The sequence below is a fragment of the Xyrauchen texanus genome, chromosome 39 (genome assembly GCF_025860055.1).
Source record: "Xyrauchen texanus isolate HMW12.3.18 chromosome 39, RBS_HiC_50CHRs, whole genome shotgun sequence".
Taxonomy (NCBI): Eukaryota; Metazoa; Chordata; class Actinopteri; order Cypriniformes; family Catostomidae; genus Xyrauchen; species Xyrauchen texanus.
Window position 1 is genome coordinate 15,351,852 of NC_068314.1, and position 24,190 is coordinate 15,376,041.

General features: G+C 40.0%; 1 protein-coding gene across 3 annotated transcripts in view; it reads right to left on the minus strand.

Moving 5' to 3' along the window:
• Window positions 1–17,596: 17,596 nt before the first annotated feature.
• Window positions 17,597–24,190, minus strand: part of LOC127632350 (potassium voltage-gated channel subfamily D member 3-like) — a 173,847-nt gene continuing 167,253 nt past the window's right edge. For 2 of the 3 annotated variants that reach the window (XM_052110893.1, XM_052110892.1), the window contains exons 6-7: window positions 22,206–22,462; window positions 17,597–20,681 (exon numbers count right to left, since the gene is read on the minus strand). In XM_052110893.1, coding sequence (XP_051966853.1) covers window positions 20,486–20,681; window positions 22,206–22,462 — 453 coding nt within the window. In that variant the 3' untranslated portion in view covers window positions 17,597–20,485. Of the gene's footprint in view, window positions 20,682–21,705; window positions 21,821–22,205; window positions 22,463–24,190 lie in introns of all 3 variants that reach the window. The other variant, XM_052110894.1, reaches the window with a different exon arrangement.

The window sequence follows — 24,190 nt, forward strand, 5'->3', positions numbered from 1 at the left end:
TTCTCGTTCTCTGCGCTGATCCAGCATGAGCGTTTCAAGACCGCCTCAACAGCACTGACGCGCACTCCTCACCGCTCTACAGTGTCCAGTTGAGCAAATCTTTCGATTAATGGAATTCTGGGTGACGGACGTGATTGAGGATTAGTATAGCTGGGTTAAAGCACCCAGTCTGCCAACGTTCTTGTCTGATTCGCATTGCATTAGCCTTTATAAAATGGGACAGGTTAAAATGAATGCTATATTTCCTTCCCTATTTTTTTAATTGAAGATATCAAACAGGCAAATGCAATGAAACTTCAACAACCCTTTAACCAGAAAACGTACCAATGCTACATTATAGTATGATTGGGGTTCGATAGATCCAAGAAATAAAACATGTAAGTCCTACATAATTTACGAGTTGGCTATTTCATATGGTCTCGAACGATTCGCATAAACTCCTACAATTCATCACAATATTGTAATACATTATTCACATGATGGCATATGCTAAGATTGGTGATCCCTTATTGGTGTTCACACATACACTATTTATTTCTTTATTTCTTTATTTATATATTTACATAATTGTTATTTTTTTATGTTACTAGAATGAAAACCCTTCACATTTAAAAGTGCATGTAAAACGTCTCGGGTTACGTGGTGTAACCCTTGTTCCCTGAAAAAAGCGGAACGAGATGCTGCACTGAGAAAAGCGCTTTGGGTACAATCCTATGTTGTGACCAGCTGTGAATATATGTGTAACACGTCAGTGAACATTGACCGGAATTTTTAGCCTCGGCTGGTGAGATCATTAGATGCACCCGTGGCCAGGCTATAAATAGATGCGTCACCAGCGTGTCATCAGATATTTTTTTCTGAAGAGCAGTCCTGGGACATCCCAGTGCGGCAAAGAAGCGCAGCATCTCGTTCTGTTTTTTTCAGGGAACAAGGGTTACACCACGTAACCCGAGGCATTCCCTTTACAAAAAGCTTCACTAGTGGCCCAGAGTGGCATGAACATCTAAACTATAGAATCTAATGAATGTGTGCGGAAAGGACCAACCTGCCGCATCACAAACTTGCTGCAGAGGGACACCTATAGCCAAGGCTTTAGAGGAGGCGAGCCCTCTGGTAGAGTGAGCCCTGATACTTACTGGCAAAGCTTGACCGTGCACCTCGTAGGCCAGTGCAGTAGCATCCCTCAGGGGCTGGGTGACTCAGGGAGAAGTAGAGGAGACATTGCGCTATTCATAGAGGTGAAGAGGTCCTCTTCTGCCCTGTAAAATCTCACGCAGATTTGTTCCAAGTGGAGGGAGCCCTAGCACTTAAAATGGTTTTGATAACCTCAGGAGAAAGCCCTGTGTACCTCAGTTGGTACCCTTCAGGGGGCCAAGCATGAAAGGTTCCACAATTCGAGCTGGGCTGAAATATTGTCCCCTGTGCCTGAGAAAGAAGGTCATTCCTGTTCGGATTCGCCCAAGGCGAGCCATCAAGGAGAGATATTAACCCAGAGAACCATACCCTGTTCGGCCAGCACGGCGCTATCAGTAAGAGGCAAGACCCTTGCTGGCGAACTCTGGCCAAGACTCCCAGGAGCAGAGAAACTGGGGGAAAACGCATACAGACGCATTCAGGGCTATGTATGCGCCATCACATCCAGACCCATGGGGGCTGGGTGACTCAGGGAGAAGTAGAGGAGACATTGCGCTGTTCATAGAGGCGAATAGGTCCTCTTCTGCCTTGTAAAATCTCACCCAGGTTTGTTCTACTACCTAGGGGTGGAGTTTCTACTCCCCCGTGTGTATTTTCTGTCTGGAAAGTAAATCTGCTCCCACATACGGGCATCCAGGGATATAAACTTCCCTGAGTGACAGGGGCTTGCCCTGGGCCCCAAGTAGAATACGACGTGCCAGAAATTTAGCTGACGTGAACGTGGACCTCCTTGATGGTTTATGTAAGTGACTACCGCTGTATTGCCCACCCACACCAAGACATGGCAGCCTCTGGAGGAAGTATTTCAGGGCCAGAAATACAGTCATCAACTCGAGAAAGTTACTGTGACAACCGAGCTGACGACCCTCCCATTCCCCTTGAGCTGGACAACCACTTAAGACCACTGCTCAGCCTGTCAGGGAGGCGTCTGTCGTTAGCAACCTGCGACGACGAGACGCACCTAGAGTGGGACCCAAGGTAAGAAACCGTGGTCTGAAACACATAGAAAGGGAACGAAGCCCACGGTGTGTAACCCTTATTTGCCTTAGGGGACCGGCCCTTGGATGAAACCCCCTGGCTTTTAGCCACAGCTGGAATGGTCTCATGTGCAGAAGGCCCGAAGGGATCACCGTGGATGCAGATGCCACGAGACATAGTATTCGTTGATACTGACGAGCAGTGAAATGATTAGTGAGGGAGACAATTGTGCCTGCATCTTGATCGAATTCCATATAACCCCCAGATAAGTGATTCCCCGGGTGGAAGAGAGAACGCTCTCTGACGTTGAGTCTCAGACCCGGAGAAACCAGATGAGCTAAGACAATATCCCTGTGCTGAACTGCCAGTTCTTGGAACTGCGCTAGGATCAGCCAGTCATCTATATAATTCAGAATGCGGATGCCCCGGAGTCGCAAAGGAGCCAGTGCTGCATCCATGCATTTCATGAATGTGCGGGTTAATAGGGCTAGGCCGAATGGAAGAACCTGATACTGGAAGGCTTCACCCCCGAAAGCGAACCTCAGGAACTTCCTGTGCTGTGGCAGAATTTCTATATGAAGATATGTGTCCATGAGATCGATGGTGACCAGCCAAACGTGATGTTGGGCTTGTGACACGATCGTCTTGATAGTTAGCATCTTGGACCTGAACACCCCGTCTGGGCAGTTCAAGCCTTGAAGACCTAAGGTCGGGCACAACCCCCCACCCTTCTTGGGAACCAGGAAGTATTCGCTGTAATAACCTGACTCTTTCTCTGGAAGGGGAACATGTTCTATGGCCCCTTAGACCGAGAGATTTTGCAGTTCTTTCCACAGTAGAAATGCCTGGTCCGGTTTATGGTAGTGGGGACCACGCCATTGAAACACGGAGGGAGGCGAGCTAACTGAATTCTGTAGCCCTATTCTACTGTTCTTAGGACCCACATAAAAATATCTGGCCGAAGTTTCCATGCTGCCAGGTACTTTGAGATGGGTATTCATTTAAGACTTCCTGTTGAGGGGGTGTTGAGTGTTCCGTGTCCTGGATAAATGCAGGAAGCAGCGAAACACCCAACTTTTTGTTGGAAGCCTCTGCCTTCCGAAACACCAGAGGCGGCGGGAAAGGAGAGGACTCATGGGGTACCGGGAGGGGCGAAGTGAATGATAAAAGCGCCCCGTCCCGAGGGGAGCAACCCCCACAGGGCTAGGCACAAGACCGTCAGGGCTTTTTCCTCCTAGAAATTACTTCCCTGAGGTCTTGCTTTGGGAGCTGTCGAGGGCAACGAGCCTGTCCCCAGTCTCCATGAGGGGGAGCACGACTCGCCATGCTCTGCTTCAGAGCCTCCCTTCTAGAAGGACTGTGGCGGGACTGGGTGGAAAAAACTGCCCAAATGCTTCCTCGTGGCTCTTTGCCTCCCGATGCTTGGAGATAACTATATTCATCGCGTCTCTGAATAGGCCAGTAGGCGAAACCGGGGCATCAAGGAGGAAAGCTTTATCTTTGCCCTTGATGCCTAATAGGTTGAGCCATAGGTGTCTCTCCGTGCTGACCAAAGCGGACATAGACCGGCCAATGGCATGGGCTGTCTGTTTGGACGCACGGAGAGAAAGGTCCAGCGAGTGCTTCTTTGTTGAGCGTGGAACTTGCACTCAGGTCCTTCAGCAGATCAGCCTGGTATGCCTGCAACACCGCCATAGTTTGCAGAGCAGCACCAGCCTGACCCGCTGCCTGATAAGCCCTCCCCACTAGCGTGGAGGTGTTCCTGCACGGCTTCGTGGGGAGAGAGCGTTTTTTTCAGTGATGATGCCAAACCCGGCGAGAGATAACCCGCAAGTGTCTCCTCAACCGGCTTCATCATTGAATACCCCCGTGTCTCAGCACCCACGATAGTCAAGTATATCGACGTCGAGGGCACGTGGACACGGGAAGTATAAGGCTTCCTCCATGAGCGAGAGAGCTCGTCATGGAGGCCATTAAAGAAGGGAAGGGACTAATGAGGCGTTCCCTTTCCCCGGCCACTAGACAGAAATCTCTTGTTGGCGTGCCCAGTCTAACTGAAGCCTGGCCACCGCATGAGTAACAACGTCGAGTAATTCCTCCGCTGATTTATCATGGCCAGAATGCTCGGAGGTGGGTAACTCGAAATCTGCCGACTCAAGAGATTCAAGGTCCCCCCCATGAACCGAAGAGGTGCCGGGGTGCGCTTCAAGATTGCGGGAAGGACCAGCTGGGTCTGGGGAGAGAGCGAGTGAAAGGGACGAACCCGTCTCTCGCTCCTCAGCCAGATCCATACGAGAGCCCCACGAACAAAGTGTGGGCGCTGACTCCCGGAAGTAAGCGAGACGAGCGCGAAGCATTTTGCCCGAAAGTAGATCGCAATGCTCGCACCCGCCCCGCTCAAACGCGAGAGCAGCATGCTCTTCCCCCAGACAAACAAAACAAAACTGATGCGTGTCCCTCTCGGATATAGAGCGGAGGCAGGGAAACATGGATCGTTTGTCTTGACTTTCTGTCACACATATATATATATATATATATATATATATATATATATATATATATATATATATATATATATATATTCTTTCCCCTTTTTTTTTTTTCTTTTGAAAGCAAGAAAGAGCAAAGAGAAAAGGTTCACTGCGCACTGCTTAACAGATTCTAACTCCTAACAGAGGAAAGAAAGTCTGACAGGCTTGTGAGACACACACACAGAATGGCTCTGAAGAAAAAAGGATCTGACGACACGCTGGTGATGCATCTTTTTATAGCCTGGCCACAGGTGCATCTAATGATCTCACCAGCCGAGGCTATACATTCCGGTCAATGTTCACTGACGTGTTACACACATATTCACAGCTGGTCACAACGTAGGATTGTTCCCAAAGCGCTTTTCTCAGCGCAGCATCCTAGTGAAGGTTTTTGTAAAGGGAACAGCAATATAGCTTCAAATAAAAGTTTAGAAATTAAATAAAAAGTTTTATTTCCAAAATATTTTATTTTTTTTCTCTTGAAAGTCTTATTTTTAAATGTACATCATTGGGCTCTCTGACCCCAGACATAAAACAGCAAAGTAAATCTTAACAAAACATGAGTGTTAATTATGTCATAAACAAATATAAATCTTAACAGGTTAATGGTTTAAATGCACTCATTCAAAGTTGCCACTTCTATAGGCATTCTCTCAACAAACTTCATGAAATAAAATGTGAATTGATTAACGAATATTAACTGTAAAATATACAGTAATTTTTTATATATATTTTAATAGACAATACAGTAGTTTTTACAATAAAATGTTGTAAAATTAAAAAAATATATATGTAAAAAGTAAGATTTTCCTGTATAATTAATAGTACAAATTTACATTATATTTAACAAAAGAGTAAATTTACTTTTTACAGTAAATTATTGTTAAAATTACTGCGTTCCCAGAATTCCCTGCGTGACCCATTACGTTTAATTATATTTTATGGGAGTAGTTATGTTTAATCTTATTTTTAATATCAGTTATGTACATTAGGTTGTTCTGTTTTATATTTGATGTAGTTTAGTTAATGTTTACAGCATTATTTAAATCTCACATGTCACCCTCATGGTGTTTAGTGTTTGTGTGAGTGACACTGACTACTGTCTCTACATGTTTATTGGTCATTGCTCCTGGAAGAGCTGCTATTGGTGAACTCCATGTCACCTTGTGTCCTTCTGTATTACGGTGATTAATAAATAACTTATAAAAGTAAAAAAGCAGATTATGTTTTTGTTTCAGAAGGCTAATATCAAGTTTATGACATTTCTTTTGCTGTAATTTTAACAGATTAAAAAACATTAATAAATGTACAGTGTCAGCGTGGTCATGTAAATTACAACTATTTTAAACTGTAAAATTTACAGGTTGTTCTGTAATTTTACATAATTATTCTGGCAACCACAGCTGCAACAGGATTTTTTTTACAGTGTACAATTCAAAAATAATGTTTAGCTGTAATCAACATTATGTCTCAAATGCTGTCGATTAAGCTTAACTTGCATTGAACCTGGAATATTCCTTTAAGCTTTACTATATAAAGAAAATATAACCCATTAACCAGCTCACTGACTCTATACAGAGGAAATTATTCTTGATAAAATGTTGGACTACATTTTAATATATATGAATTATGGACCTCATTTGCTAAACAAAAGCAGAATAAATTGATTTGCAGATTTTTCACAAGTGAACATAAATTGAGTGGTAGACATGTCCCTAAATGCTCTTTCCACCATGGTCATACATTATATGCAGCATAGCACTCACTTACTGCTTAGTTACATGAAAACCATTATGATAATACTATGCATTTTAATGCTCCTGTGCTTTTGGAAATTGAGTGTCCAGGGAGAAATGTTGGTCTGTGAGTAATGTTTAACAACAGTCAATTGATAAGTAAGAGCTCGGCTATCACTGAGACTCCTTTACATAATCTGCCCGCACTTCATTAGCATCATCTTCTCATAATCTGCCCGCACTTCATTAGCATCATCTTCTAAGGCATTTATCACATTTAAAGCCACTGCCGATACTATATATTCTCTGAAAACAAGTTTTATTTGACACAATTTTTTTTCTCAATAAATGCATTGTGTTTTAGGGATGATTAGATATTTGTAATGGAAAATGCGACAAAAATAATGATATCGAATAATAATAATAAAAAACATCAGTCTGAAAGCATCTAAATTCTATCAAAATATAACAGATGACTTTTGATTCTTGGGATAAATGCTATGCCCCAGTTCTGTCTTTTTAGGGCGCATAAACATTCCAGAGCAACTGTTTATTGACCTGATTCCATCCAAATGAGGACTATTATCATCCTAATTTCCAGTCTCAACACATGTTCAAATATCCCTAATGAGTGCAAGGGAGAAGATATAACTCATATTCAGTCTCCATAAGTAAGAAGCCGAGGCAAGACATAAATTAATCAAGATGAAAACAGTGCATTGCACTTTGGGGAGATGGAGAGAGAGGAAGTTCTTCTGATGACTGAGTTTTACTCTGGCTGCATTCTTTTTGTTGGGTTATTTTAGGAGCTTTTTGTGTAGGAATAGTTTGAGTGTCTGATCAAAGATTCACTGTGCAGTGAGAAGAGATTCCTTGGCCTCCAAATATTTTGTTAGAGTGGAAAGGGATGTTTTTGAAATTGCATCATAGCCTGTTATATTATTATTTTATTGGAATGAGATTGTGGGAATATGCTTAGGATATGCAACTTTTGAAACGTTCTAAATGTTGTACAGTCCTTCACACCCCGCAACATTTTTTTCAGCTGGGGCCAAATGTATTCGCATCAGGGAAGGTGTTCTTTCCCAAGAGGGAAAAACACCACAGAGATCATATCCTGCCCAAAGGGGCGGTTAACATGAGGCAAATACATCACCTGGGTTTACCAGCCACACGTGGAAGAGGCGCTCTACAAACACGGTGACCGGTGGCAGAGGGAGCTCTGACCAAGGGAGATGCGGATTTACCGTACCTTGGAAAATCCATCGCAAGGGGTAACCACAGATAACCAGCACATGTGGAGAACCTACGCCAGTACAGGGCATCCTAGCACACGTACTGGACCTGGCTACAACTTCCTCCACCAAATTCGCCAGCCACAGGGCTAGGGAGGAAAGACATCCAGGGTCCACCACCTCATGAACTCGCATGGGGAAAAAAGTGCATTTCTTTCTCTCCAGGAGGGGAAAGGCGCTATACACAAGCGGTACACCCGGCCAACTGCCCTACATACTTACGTGTTCGTATCTGACAACACACAGGATGAAAATGGTTCAACCTGGGGATTATAAAATCTTGCGAAGGTATTGGGTGTTGCCTAGCCCGCTGCTCTGCAGATGTGCGCTAGAGAGGCACCATTGGCTAATGCCCAGGAGGAAACCACACTCCTCGTGGAGTGTGCGCGTAATACCAAAGGGGAGGGCATGCACTGGGCCAGGTATGCCAAAGTGATGGCATCCACGATCCAGTGGGCAAGTCTCTGTTTAGAGACAACGTTCCCTTTCTGCTGTCCGCCAAATCAGACAAAGAGCTGCTCAGAGTGTCTAAAGCTCTGTGTGCAATCCAAGTAGATGCGCAAAGCACGCACCGGACACAGCAACAACAAGGCTGGGTCTGCCTTCTACTGGGGCAGCACTTGCAAGCTCACCACCTGATCCTTAAATGGTATTGTGGGAAACTTGAGCACATAGCCCAGTCGGGGTATCAAGACCACGTGAGAGTATTCTGGACCGAACTCCAGGCAGTTGTCGCTGACAGAAAGCACTTGCTGGTCCCCAACCCTCTTGATGGACGTGAGCGCAGTAAAGAGGGCAGCCTTTAAGGAGACTGCCTTTAGCTCACCTGACTCTAGGGGCTCAAACAGGGCTCTCTGCAGGCCCAGCAGGACCACGGAGAGATCCAACGAGGGAAAGAGGCGCAGCCTAGGAGGATTCAACCTCCTGGCACCTCTCAGGAACCTGATGATCAGGTTGTGCTTCCCTTGGGACTTACCATCCACTGCATCATGGTGCACCGCTATAGCAGCCACATACACCTTCAAGGTGGAGGAGGACAGCCAACCCTCCAGCCTCTCCTGCAGCAAGGAAAGCACTTAAGCTACTATACATTTCTGGGGGTCTTCACCTCAGGAAGAACACCAATTTGCGAACAAATGCCACTTCAAGGCATATAGCTACCTCATAAAGGGAGCCCTGGCCTGAGTGATAGTGTCTACCACCACCGGTGGTAGACCATTTTGGTCTTCAGCATCCCATCCAGGGATGAAAAAATATATATATATGCTGTAGTTGTATTGTGGAGAATATAATTATGACAGTCCAGTGTGAGATAATAGATTAATAAAGTGCAGTGCTGGTGTATATTAATCATGAGAGATCAAGTGTTCAGATTGCTTGGGGGAAGAAGCTGTCATGTAGTCGGCTGGTGCGGGTCCTGATGCTGCGATATCGCCTGCCTGATGGTAGCAGTGAGAGCAGCCCATGACTCAGGTGGCTGGAGTCTCTGATGATCCTCAGAGCTTTTTTCACACACCGCCTGTTATATATGTCCTGGAGGGAGGGAAGCTCACCTCCGATGATGTGTCTGGCAGTTCGCACCACCCTTTGCAGGTCTTTGCGGTTGTGGGCGGTGCTATTGCCGTACCAGGCGGTGATGCAGCCAGTCAAGATGCTCGTTACAGTGCTGGTGTAGAACCGTATGAGGATGTGGTGGTTCATTCCAAACTTCCTCCATTCCATACTGTACAGGTTTAGTAAATAATGACAGAATTACAATGTTTTGGTGAACTGTTCCTTTGACTACAGAAAATGGAGGCTAAAAATTTATGGGTCAAAATTACAAGCCTGGACATATGAAGTGGATGTGTGTATAAATCCCTAACCGGATCCACATCCTGTTGTGCAGCTTTCTGCAAGTGTTCACTTCCTTTTAGCTGCCAGATTGACCAACTCAAATCGAAACAACCTCTCCTGATCAGCAATGAGTATAAAGAAGATTTTGTGCCAGTCCAGAACCTGTCACTCCCAGCAAATCATAAATACAACCTATAATAAGAAACCCAGCTAAAAAATCTCAGATGAGATAATAATCCACCCCCTTCTAAGACCACACACAACTCAACTGTCAGCCATGCATAGACACTCGCTTGAACCTTTTCATGCATCCTTGATTAGAGATGGCAATTTATGGTATGGTATTTGTATGTAGCCGGTGGGTTGTAAAGAAACAACACGGATACAAAAATTTATTTTGGGGTTTTATTCTGATGGCTGTTTAACAGCGGTCGATGGGGCCATATTGTATATAAAAAAAAGATGAAGAAGAAAGAAAAAATACAAAAATAAAATAAAGAAATACAGTAGAGGCTAATGTTAAATGAAAATATAAACAGGGCATTATCCTACCCATATGCTTCAGCATACATCAAATTAATACACGCTTTTATCATTCACAACATTTTATGCATTTAGTACACGCTAAGTACACATGCTTAAATCACTCACAGTATTTTTCCTATTTTTAACCAGGGTTTAAGGACATGTTTAACAGTTTAAACTAAATTCTTTACTCATGTTCACTTAATTGGAAAACAATTTGGGCTATAAATCATAATCCTCACATGTGCACAACACACATCATTTCAAAGCAGCTTTACAGAAGATTATGCATTAACAGAAAATAAAACTGTAATGTCCATGAGTCATCATTGTGTAGTTTGATCAAATACGATTGTGAATTGTGTTTAAATATAAGTAATTAAATAAACATTTTATTTATAACCCCAGTGAGCAAGCAGAAGGCGACTGTGGCAAGGAACACAAAACTCCATAAGATGTTGATTAATGGAGAAAAATAACCTTGGGAGAAACCAGACTCACTGTGGGGGCCAGTTCCCCTTAGACTAACATCATGAATATAATGCCTATATTACTTATGTATAGTGCAAGTCATGGTTTAAAATTATTAAACTAAGTTAAGTGTTAAGGGTCAGTGTTTAAGCAAAGATTTTGTATGAACTGTAAGATTAATGACTAATTAAATGCAGAAGTTCACATAGATGCAATTGTCCTTGTTAGTTGGCTGATGAAGGGTTTTGTTGGCAATGAATTGATAGTCTATGTATTTAATTTCTAGAGTATAGTCCATCATTAGACCGAGGTGATTCAGGCAGAGATCAATTAGGTGCACTGGTGTTCAACCAGCCGGTAATTTCGTTGAGGTCTATCCTAAAGCCAAGGTTCAGGCAATGGCATATGAAGTATCCCAAGTCTTATGGTTGAAGTTGGCATCAGTTCATCCTCTGAAGTCCATTGTAATAGACTGAAGTGATGTTTGGCTGACACCGGCTGCTATTAATCATCATCACCACTTCAAGGCATACAGCATGTGGGACGCTGAGACACGTAGCAGTGGAGTCCAACACAAAGCAGGAATGGAATTAAATAACCCATAACAAACACTCAATTTTAACATACGACCCTTCTGAACACATATTTAATGCAATTTATAAGCGTTTTGTGTAAAACGTTATATTTACCTAAGGATTCTCAAGCGATGAACAAAACTGGGAGCTCTCCTGGACAACTCTCATGTCTCTAACACACCTGCAGCACAAAGAGTGCCAGAAAGCAGGTGTTGCAAAACTCAGGTTCTTAAAGGGGCCACGTCCAATTTATGACTAGCGTTAAATTACATGAAATTTCTCCAATTGGTTCAGTTATTTTACACTGGAGAAAAACATGTCTTTAGTGAGATTTCAAAGTAAGGAGTGTATGTGTTCAGTCCGAAGGGCACTGTAAATGAAATAGTGAACAAGTATACATGACAAGTGTACATTACTTTACAGAAAGTGATCAGAAACCATCAGTCACATAAGTACTACACAAAGTTTGCCTAAAATAAATGTGGCATTTTTATTCATATTAATTCACACCAAGAGTTTGCAGAGCACAAAATGAAATGACATTGCATGATTTGTATTCACTTAAATATATATTAATCTATTTTACATAAGAAACAAAAATACTTGGAAGTTAAACTTAAATTGAAACTATGAAAACACATTTTAAGACCCCTGCCTTCAGAGATTGGAGTCTGTCCAGCTGTGTTTGAATGCAAGAATGCATGCTTTTTCTGTGTTGTCTGTTGTCTGTGGAGTTTGTTTCCTAGCTGCACGCTGCCTGTACAGCTAGAGTTGTGCTTACCACCCCTTGCTGACTGGGACTCGCAAAAACATGAAGGTGGTACAGTACTTCAAATTTGAATTGCTCCAATGGTAGGATTATTTGTGATTACGGTTGTAAAGGATTGAACCAGTGGCCATGAAATCTTCACAACAACTCAATTAATGGAGATTTCCACTGTTTTACATGTATGCTGGGAGCACCATTCTGTGGTCTCCCTGTTTCATCTGAAAATAACAGCTTTGAAATATCGACATTAGGTTAATACATTTTTAACAGTTTATATAATGTATTGCCCTTTTTATCTGCTGTATTTAGCGCCATAATTTTTTGCGTTGGTCAAGTGAGCTTCTTTCTGTTGTTCCAGATCATGTGTGGCACTTTCCATCTGCTGTTCTTTGATCTGTATTAGATGCCTTCTGTTGCTGAACTGCTGGCCGTCACTTTCAACAGTATACGAGTGTGGGGCTTCATGTACTCTGACTACCTTTGCTGGCAGCCATTGTGTTTCTTCCTGTAATTGCACATCATCACCAGGTTTAAGATCTGGCAGAGGTCTGGCACTTCTCGGTCTCAGCAAGTGGAGCTTTTAATTTTCGGTATTTTACTGTTGGAGATTCAGGAGCATTTCCTGGAGTCTGAGGGGAGTGTCAGCTAGGGGCTTTTTCAAGATCACATCTAATGGTTTATGATTGCTTTTTACAGTGAAGTGCCTGCCAAATATGTACTGATTATATTTCTATCATCCAAACACCATAGCTACTATTTGTGCCCAGCTTTTTGTGTATTTGTGAAGGCTTTGGATTCAAACGCTACTGGGCAATCCTTGTGGAGTAAAACGGCATGTACCCCACAGCTGGATGCATCCACATTGAGTATGACTGGCTTTGCGGATTGTAGTATTTGAGAATGGGTGTCTCTGTTACCATTCTTTGTAGCTCTTCAAATCTCTCGTCATTTCATCATAGTCTTTCCCAACTCTAGTCTGCAGTCTTTTCAAGTAGGAGCCTAAGAAGTGTTGTGATATTTGATAGATGGGAACTTTCCTAGACAAGTAATCATTCCTAGGTACTGTTGTAGTTCAGTTTTGTTCTGTGGGTTGTGTATGTTCATGACAGCTGCAACTTTTCTGGGCCTGGTTGAAGTTCTTTTGCTGTCAGCAAGAGACCCATGTAGCTTAATTCTTTGGCTTTGAATGTGCATTTCTGTGGGTTTAGCTTTCTGTTCTTCACTCTGCCTCTGCCACCTTTTCCAGCCTCTTGTGGTGTTGCTGTTCATTCTCTACTCATATCAAGATGTCATCCATGAGCACTTCCACACCTTGTAGGTCTTCAAATGCTTGTGCCATTACCCTTTGGAACATTGTTCCAAAGTAACATGTTAAAAATACATTCTCTGAAAACCTAAATATATTATGCTGTGTTGTTTCTAAAACAAGGCAAATCAAATTGATCTTGTTTTAAGGACTTTTAGATATTTCGACAGGGAAAAAATAAAAACATTATTATCAAGAATATGATTTTTGCCCTAATATCAAAGGTTGATAATTAGTGAGCAGTTAGCCACTCAGATGGAACATAAGGAACAGCAAAGTCCCTTGGAAATTAAAATGTTCAAGTCAAAAAGGATACACACTTCCTGTCAGAACAGTTCAAATAGTGCTGTATATGTATAGACTGATGGTTTCAACAAAAGCATTTACATTGATTAACAACAGCTCACAATAGGTTTTTCTTTGAATGAGATATTTGACAAGTTATCAAACTAAGAATATGTCATGGACATTTTAAAAAAAAAACTAATCCCAACAATTAAGAGGAGAAGCTGATCAATAGGCCATAGTTTGATATGATAGTAGGGCAATGACCTCTGATGCCAGAAACGTATCAAATTTGAATTTTAAATTTGAAAGTGGTCCAAATTGGATGACAAAATAAATACATAAATAATAACAACAACAATAATAAACCTGTTGACGGTGTAAATATGCATACATACAATCACATGAATGTTCTTGGTCCAGTTTTCATCTTTCATCTTCTCTTACTTTGATCTTGCTTGAGTGTTTTTGTGTTGGTGTAAAAAGGTTGTCTGGAGGAAATTAAGTTATCAGATAGATATATGACAGGTAAATTCAGATGACTGACAGCATTAGGAGTTTAAATGGACTAGCTGTCTAAAGCCAGGTTAGTCAAAATAAAATAAAAAAAAGAAACAGAGTTAGAAAAAGAAGAGCCAGTGCACCATCAACACATGCACAGCCTCTGAAGGATGCCCAATAGTCTTGTCAAAAGAAAAACACTTTTATCTAAAGAGTATAAGGAACAACATTGCATAGTAAAAGATGTGTCAATTTACCAAAGATATTTGTATGCCAGTAAGACATCTCAAAATCCAAATTGCACAAATGGGATTTTTTTAATGTTAAAAAAAAGTTCAGTCAAAGCTGTCACCAGTCACTGTGGTGGTACCCTTATTTTGGGTAGTCCCACATTTGTGTACCATTAAGGAGACAAAAATTACATTATTTTGTTCCCAGAATTACAAAACATACAAATGTACCTTCAAATGTACACAACAGGTACTCATGATACAAGTATTCACCCAAAACAAGTTGTAGATTTTTATTTGAGGTACTAAAAAGTTTATCTTGATGGTACCACCCCAAAATTAATGTACAAGGGCTGTCACAGCCCTTGTACCTTAATTGGTATGTTGTTTTGGAGAGTCCAATATTTAAAACAGAAAAGTCACTAGCTACACTATTAGTTGAATCGAGTCAGTATTTCATGGATAATTGTTGAAATATTGCCATCTAGTGGTGAACACATATCAACAAAACACTGTGATTTAACATTGGAGGGTTTTGTATTTTTGAGTCCAGGTGTAAATCTTAAAACTTTTTCTTAACAAATATATCTAAAAATATAAATAATAATAATAATGTTACCTGTGTTTTTTAAACATCATTTAATTATCTATTTATCTTTCATGACTGTGTCAGATTGAAAGATTTCCTTCAGGTACTATATAGTGGAAGGCATCAAGGCATATCCGAATCCAATGTTTGTGTAACACCCTCTCTACTAAAAGGCATTCATCTGATTGGATGCCTATGATATCCAACTCTCCTATGTATGTGGTTTAGTTTATGGTGGAAAAAAAGGCATCTGCTGGAGTGGTTTAAATAAGCACATTTATACAGTAAGGGTCCATTTTTCTTCTAAGACCAGCATTGTCAGTCACTAAATATATACAGAACATATAAATATCTAAAGCTCACTAGATTTTGTTTGAGATCAGTAGACATGACAGTATCTGTTACCATCGAATAATTTTCACGAGTGGTTCGGGAGTGATTATTTTATTCATATTCTCCTATGAATTGTGCTTTTAAAATACAAGCATAGATATATAACAGTATACAATTAAAATGGACTACTGTCTACATGTACATGTGAATTTGTCAGCAATTTTGCATAATTTGCTTCAGAAAATGTATTTGGTTGTAGGATTATATTCAGAAAGAGCAATTGCCATTTGTGTAGCAACATTGGGCAAAAAGAATAAACCTGTTACCTTTTAATAAGCGTCACTATGCTTTACATCTGTAGATAAACACTCCTCCTACACATCTCAGTTAGGAAAATGAGTTTACTGTAGATAATTTATTTTTTCTATTTTCTTTTGTTGCAGTTCACTGATTCTTGAGTACTGTGACAGAGCAAGCAACAGAACTGACACAAGTTTATGTATATTATTTTAGTGTGTTAAACATGTTTAGAGGTATTCATGGTTAGGTATCTCCTCATCCATTTTCTCAGAAACGTTGTGTTTTTTTCCTTGACTATCATTCAGTATAAGTGAACTTTTTAACTTTTTAGTTGCTTGCTATGTTCAATTTGTAAGTTGCTTTGGATTAAAGTGTCTGCTAAATGTATAAATGTAAAGTTAAATGTAAATCAATTTTGATACAAAAATAATGTCAAATATGCATTATAAATAATGAAAATCTAGCATTCTACTTTGCTGAATAAATACATTTAGATTAAAAGATATCTTTTGAGTTGTCCACAAAGTCAGAAAATCCTTTAAAGTCCTCTTGACAGATAAATGTGTTGTGCCGTAATGTTTTTACAGTTATATCTGTGTTGATAACTGTCTAGTTTTCAAATAGTTTTCTTTTAACATGTACTGTATATTTTAGTTTTTCATAAATTTAACATGTTTTTTAATGGTAACACTTTACAATAAGGTTCCTTTTGTTAACATTAGTTAACTGCATTAATTAACATGAACTAACAATGAACAATACATATTCAGCATTTATTAATTTAGTTAATGTTAATTTCAACATCTACTAATACATTTTAAAATAAAAATGTGTATTTGTTTACATTAGTTAATACACAATGAACTAACATGAACTAAACATTAAGATTAATACATGCTGTAAAAATATATTGTTCATTGTTTCTTCATGATCCCTAATAAATTAACTAATGTTAAATAATGGAACTTTACTGTAAAGTGTTTCCATTTTAATCTACACCGATCAGCCACAACATTAAAACCACCTGCCTAATATTGTTTAGGTCCCCCTCGTGCCGCCAAAACAGAGCCAATCTGCATCTCAGAATAGCATTCTCAGATGATATTTTTCTCACCAAAATTGTATTGAGTGGTAATCTGAGAGTTACCATAGTCATTGTCAGTTCGAACCAGTCTGGCCATTCTCTACTGACCTCTCATCAGCAAAACATTTCCATCCAAAGAACTGCTGCTCAATGCATGTTTTTTGTTTTTGGCATCATTCTGAGTAAATTCTAGAGACTATTGTGCATGAAAATCCCAGTAGATCAGCAGTTACAGAAATACTCAAAACAGCCCATCTGGCACCAACAATCATGCCACAGTCCAAATCGCTGAGATCACATTTCCCCCCCATTCTGATGGTTGATGTGTACATCAACTGAAGATCCTGACCCATATCTGCATGATTTTATGCAGTGCTCTGCTGCCACACTATTGGCTGATTAGTAAATAGCATGATTGTTGATGCCTGATGGGCTGGTTTGAGTATTTCTGTAACTGCTGATCTCCTGGGATTTTAACGCACAACTGTCTCTAAAATTTACTCACAATGGTGCAAAAAACATCCAGTCAGTGGCAGTTCTGTGGATGGAAACACCTTGTTGATGAGAGAGACCACTCTGTACAATTGTGGTGAGAAGAATAGCATCTCAGAATGCTATTTGGACATTTTGGCGGCATGAGGGGGACCTACACAATATTAGGAGGTTTTAATGTTGTGGCTGATCAGTGTATATGATGTATTAAGTTATTGTCTGTGGCTAGTGGTTTTATCTTAAATTTGTCAAAAACAAAACACAAAAAAAATGTAAAACAAAAACAACTATGAAAAAGTATTGGTTCAAAGAACATTCTTGTAGTCACTTCAATAATTTCAAGGTGGAAATGTTGCTATTTTCCAAGCTAATGCTGGTAAGGTTGTGGGATGTTTTGCCCCATGTCTCAAGAATTAGTGAGGACAAATTAGATGCACAAAACATTCATATTCGGTAGCAGTTTGAAGATTTTATAAGATGCTCTGCAGATATCACAAGACAAAGTCATAAATAAGGAACAACAAATTACAGAATATACCAACAGACATCAACAGATGTAAAAGAACTGCTAAACAGGCATAAAGAAGGATGTAGGAGGATTTATGTTTAGAGAAAAGTTTTATAAATAGAAAAATTTTCTATTTGTTTTTTCTTCCTGTAATGAAGACTTGATGAACAATTTAACAGACAACAGTAACACAGACTTGAAAATTAACAAGAAAGACTAAAAATTATACATCAAAACAACATTTGTTTGTTGTTTTTGTAGCATTTGTAACACTCACTAGGACCATATGCTGTGTTAACATCATTTCAAAATTATTGTAATTATGAGCTAACCAATTCTCTTACTTGATCATGGTTATGTCATGCAAAGAAATGTAAACTGGCAGCAGGTACAGTTACAGGTAGTTAGGTAACTACTGTACTACTATTTACATTTTTTCACAACAAAGCTGCACATATATCCATTTTGGAAATGTGAGTGTTGCCATAGAAACAAATTAATTCTGAGTCTGAGGAGGTGAACAGCTCTAAGAAGAATTTTTGCGTTGCATCTCATAATTACAATAATTCAGACATGACATTAATGCACCATTAACCAAATCTTCCACTTCCTGTTTGGTGATGACACCATCACACCACGTTCTGAAGAATTATAATCAACGCACATGTACCTTTAATTAACATCATCTGACTTTTAGGTAAACCATATTTGAAAATAACTTTCTATAATGAATTGTTCACCCAAAAATGAACATTCTGTTACCAGGAACATTCTGTCATTTATTCACCCTCATGTTGTTTCCAACACATACGACTTTCTTCTGTTGATAACAAAAGGAGATGTTGGGTAGTTTGTTAGTCAACATTCACTTTTATATAATCTTTTTTCTATTCAATGTTAGTGAATGGTGATTGAGGTTGTTGGTCACTAACACACCCTTTAATGTTCAATGAAAGAAAGTCATAACGGGTTGGAACAACATGAAGGTGAGTACATTTATGACAGAATATTCATTTTTGGGTGTACTATCCCTTTAAGGTTTATCCTAATTTTAAGGATATTCTGCAGAGTCTATCAGTTACCCTGTATTCAGAGCTCTATTCCTCCATTACAGACACAATGAGCTGACAAAAACAATTTAACATTCAACAGGCCAATGATCTCATGTCTCAGTTTATGCTCTCATATCTCATTTCACTAAGGTGCAATATATTGTATTACTTTTGTATATGTAAGCTGCAATATCTGTTAATAATGTCACATCAACATACTTATTAGTGAAAAAAACTATTGAGCCTATGCTAAGGAAATGTGAAAAAAAGAAGAAAATAAGCTATTTAAAATCACAGTTTTTCCATATTGAGCAAGAGAAAGAGAGCAAATTGAAAGTATAAGTGGGTAAAGAAAGAAGTGAGGGAAAACAGATGTGAGAAACTAAAAGGGTAATTCAGAGTAGATTGTGGAATCGGAGTGAGAAAAAAGCATTAGGCTAGATCACATTCTCTACAAAGAACAAAATCTCTATAAATAGTTAATGTTGTTGAATAGATATCATTGTGAAAATCTTTCGAGATTCTATAGAGTTCATTTGGCTGATTGTGTAACACAAACGTCTTTTCCAAAGTACACAAGGGCTCTGCTCCAAAACCTAGTGAGCTGCCTTTGCTGTCTATTGAGCACATGATCAGCAACCTTTAAAGGCAGCATCCTATGGAATCTCGTACAGTAAAGGAGGTCGCACACTGGAAGAGAAGCGCCATGCCACATTGTGCACGCCGATGCAGTGCAGCAGTCCAAAGTTGTGAATAGTCAACATACACACAAAAAATACGTCTTCAAGAATTAACAAAGTGACGTTGATGAGCTTGCAGGTTAGAGTATTAAACTGGTGTAACTGTAGAAACTAATGGCAAAGTTTATTATGTATGAAGCCTTAAATATGTTTTAATTCAAGCTATCAAATTTAGAATTTAATGGAAATCTATTGAGTTGCGCTACATTGCATGGCAGAAATTTGAGAAGCTTCTGAAAACGTAGCAGAGCGCCGCCGACAGACGGCAAGCGGCAGTGGCAGTGTGCATACCTTCATAGAAAACAATTGTTTTGAATTTTAGAACGTGCCATGTCATCATCCAGATGTGTCCGGTGTGTGACCCCCTTAAGTCACTGATTTGGAACAGTCTACATAGGCAGCAACTTAATGATTTAAATAGAATTTGGTGTTAGCATGTTGCTAAGCTAATGGTGCAATACTCATATAAAACTACATATAACAGAAATTCTGTGTAAAATATATAATTTATTATAATTTATAATTTATTTGCAGTATTGAATGAAATATATTTATATTCAACTATTACATTGCTTTGTCTGCCATCTTGGATTTCTCTGCAAACAAGCAGTACAGCCTTAGAAATTGGCCAAAAGAAGCTATCTTAGATTGAAGCAGAGCAGCCTTTGCGCTGAACTAGGTCACCAGGTTTTGGAACAGACACATATTCATACTTCTTACAAACACAGATTTCCACTGTAACATTGTGAATATCACACAATATCAAAATCCTTAGATTTTTGCACATACTGTGTGCCTATGGTACAGACTGACAAACAACCAAACTGGAATGAAATGTTTTAATAGAACACCACTTTCAATTTTGTGACTTTGCACTGTACGATTCTTCCCTTAATCACATTTCTGTGCCAACATGTTAGTGAATATACTACCTTTACCTCTTCGGAAATTGATTGCCAACACAGAGACACATCCTCTCTCTCACTGGCTCATGATAAAGTAACTCATGAAACACTTGACTGCATTGGCCTCTTTGCATATGCCCCCCCCACCCCCGTCTGGCATCTATGGTTCTACCCTAAGGTGTCCAGTGGATTTGACTGTGTCAGAGCCCCTTGTGGTCACAGATCTGTCACATGCTAACAGTACATCCCGTCACAGGGCTGACACCTTGACCACATTCAAACTGGTTGTGGTGCTGATGGTGACAGGGGGGTTGGGCGGTCCATGCCCATGTCCATCGGAGGTGACTGGGGGTGGTGAGGGGAGACTGATGATGGCCGTGATGATCTGTTGCCCACTATTGTTCATTCGACTCGTCTCGTTTAGCTTCAGGTTGAGGCTGGAACGGCTGACAAAAAAAGTATTTCAAAAGAATATAAGTATTCATTTTAAGAATTTAAGTTTTAAAAGAGTTCAGTGCACTGTGAGGGTTTAAAAGATGTCAATTAATAACATCAACTCTAAACAGCAGCAAAATCCCAATTCATACAATGTATTAAAAGTTAATACTTATCTGGTGATGGGAAAGTAATTTTTTTAAAAGTATGGTGTAAGACAATGTCAGTTTTGAAACAAACAATGATGTCATCAAATTATGTTTTGAGGCCACAATTGCCTTGGTTACATATTGTAAGAATTTACATGCAAGCTTTAGCATGTAGCCAACATTAAATAAAAATTGACCCTATATACTTTGTCTTAATGTGCAGATTTCATCAGTGCACGTTATTCCAAATAAACAAAACCCTATAATTACTTGCAAAGACAGTGGTTGCTGAAACCACTATCCTTTTCGACTGACATCACCAAATCACAAATCCCTCTTACTTTTCATTCCCTCCCTTCCAACCACTTGGCTCCATTCTGGTATGCAGCGACCATTTTTCACTATCAAATCATATCTTAATGGAAAAAATCATCAAAATTCAGAATATGCAATTCAGAATACTGTGTATCAAATTATGGCCACAAAATGGGTTGGTGTTTCATTTTGCAGAGCAGGGCCGCTACTTTAGAGTGGGCAACATTGATTCGCTGTGGGACGTGGATATCATTAATAATTTTGCTGTCGGTCTGGGGTGAATGGGGGGTCGGGATGTGGCAGATGGAAAATCTAGATTAGACCCGACCATGTTGCTATGTCAAAATATTTGTGATGTGAAGAACATCACAATTCTTTTCTTCTATTCTGTAAGGGTTGTGGGCAATATAAGCTTTAAAAGCATGCACAGATAGGAATACTTTTAAATACTTCTAAACTTCACTACTGGTCGCATTTGGAATACTATTTTTAAACATACCATGGTTTGGGACACACTAAGCCTAATATTGCACATGGTGTAAGATGGGATAGTGTGCAAAATGTAACGCACCAGGGGGTCAAGATTTGGCTGATAGCTTTGGTAGTTGCTGGTAGATGCTGTAATTACACCATTATGTGGTGAAGCATGTCCTCCATTGACGGCGATCCAAAAGTAGCCATGTATTCTGACAAAATAAAATGTTTTTGCAAACAACATGTAAATCATGTAAATTTCATTAGATTTTCACAAGATTTCATCACCTATTTAGTTTGGAGGGCTTCTGGACTTATGTTTTCCTGTCTGTTGTAAAGAGTGATCAGTCACATGACATTTCCAGCTTACACGATTGGCTAAAGAAAAAGTGTCTGGAACTGAGTGCCATTGAGCAAAGATGGAAGCATTCAGGTCTTGTACTTCCGGTGATGCATACGCAAGCCAAGCAACTGCCAATGAGATGAATGGGAATGCTAATGGAAATCTTTGTCTAGGTATTAGAACTCATTAGGAGAACTCCCTGTCACAGCTTCCTTTATCTGCAACATCTGACATGAAAGTGACTAATGGCTGACCTGGTACCATGGCTGGGCTGCTCCACACACTGAATGTCAATAGCGCTGAGCTCCTGGAGGCCTTGTGAATGCATATGGGTGTGTGTGGTGGACATGCTGGAGTTGGGTAGTGGAATATTCTTCCGTGAGCGTTGCGAGCAACAGGTTCCAGTGAAACCCTCATGACTGGATAGTGAGGGACTGCGGGACAGGAAACTCTGCAGAGCGTTCTCGGTACAGTTCAGCTCATACATCTGCTCATCTACAAACTCATGATCCTTCAGATGGATTGAGGGAGAGGGAGAGAGTAAGTGAGTGAATGAGGAGGAATAAAGATTTCCACATTAAAAAAACTGTACACTGTTCAGTCCATGGGTTAAAATTAATATTATCAGGTACACAGTTCTCTGGTATACTACTGTAGATTGTGATTGGTTTATCTTGGCAGTATAATCGACCATTGTCCCAGACAAACTCTTACATTTTGTTCACACAGACAAAAGCCAGATACATTTTGTTTTTAAAAATATAAATTCAGCACTTCTTTTCATGCACAAAATTGAGATAAGTCTCTTCCATTTTGTGGATATAAGGGCGAATGTTGTCACGGTCTCGGAGAGTCTGTCTGTCCATTTCCTGTTTGTCTGTGCGTTTTTGTTTCCTGCCTGTGTTTTCCTCTGCCTCGTGGCCAGTGTGATTGGTGTTTTCATGGGAGCGCTTGCTCATGCCGCTCACAAGGTAATTACCCTCACCTATTACTCTCCCTATACATTCTCCCTCATGTCTCATGCTCGTTGGCAGATTGGTTCAGCATTCTCTGTGATGCTATCTCGCCCTTCTGTCAGTCCATTGTTACTATTTGTTTTGTTCCCTCACCCAGTTTATTCTCCTGTTTGTATTACCTGTTGGATTTACCAATTATGTGGATATTTACCTGTTGGATTTACCAGTCGTGTGGATTACTACCTGTTGGTTTTACCTGCAGTATGGATTTTCACCTGTTGAATTTACATGTTGTTTGATTCATTCCTCCATGTGGATTACTCATTTTCTCTCACCATCTGCCGATCTCATCCTATCCTCTGCCCAGGTGTCCATCAGTCATAATCAACCTTCTCTCGAACATTGACTTGGAGTTCCAAATCTGCCTTGGTCGAATATACGCTTATTTCCCATCCTGTCTCGTCTATGGGTCTGTTGCCCTTCCAGTGCTGTTTAGGCTACCAGTCCCCGCTTTTCCCTTCCCAAGAACTCAACACTGTTCCCAGAGATGTTGTCAGATCTGGAGGGTTGCCAGGGAAGCCATGCTCCGGACTGGCGATCAGAATGAAGTGTGTTTGTTTCAGCATTTAAAAAAATGCATTTAGTCAATGAAGGGGATTGTGTGGATAACCACAAAATAAATTTTTGAACATTCTATTTAATGAATTTTTTTCCCCCAAATGGAATGAACAAAATGTATTTTGTCGATGACATGCATTTCTTTATCCAGACAATCCCTTTTGTTGACAAAATTCATCTTTCATTCACAGAATGAGCATTTCGATGATGAAATTCCTTTTTTTTTTTTTTGGCATGCTGGTTGTATTTTGTCCACAATTGTTTTGTTTTCAATTATTCAAGAAACGATAAGTACATTCACCCTTGTGCCCACAAAATGGAAGGAACTTCCTTACGATTATAATGCACAGACTACAAGTATACAAGAGCCCTCACATTAGCATCTGGGTTGCTGACTGTAGGCTACATTTCCTGCTAAAAAACATCTCAAACTAGTCTGAGGTAGTTAACTAGTCTCTTAGCTGGTTTTGATGGTTCTAGAGGAGTTTGGGGCATTTGTCATGCCAGAAGACAAGCTAGATAAAGAAAGAAAAAAAAATCTGCTTAAACCAGTCCAATATGGTATGCTGGTCTTAGCCACTGATCTATATATATATAACTGGATTACTCATGAAGTCACAACAGTGAAGCTACTGCTCCACCATCTTGGTATTCCCTAACATTCT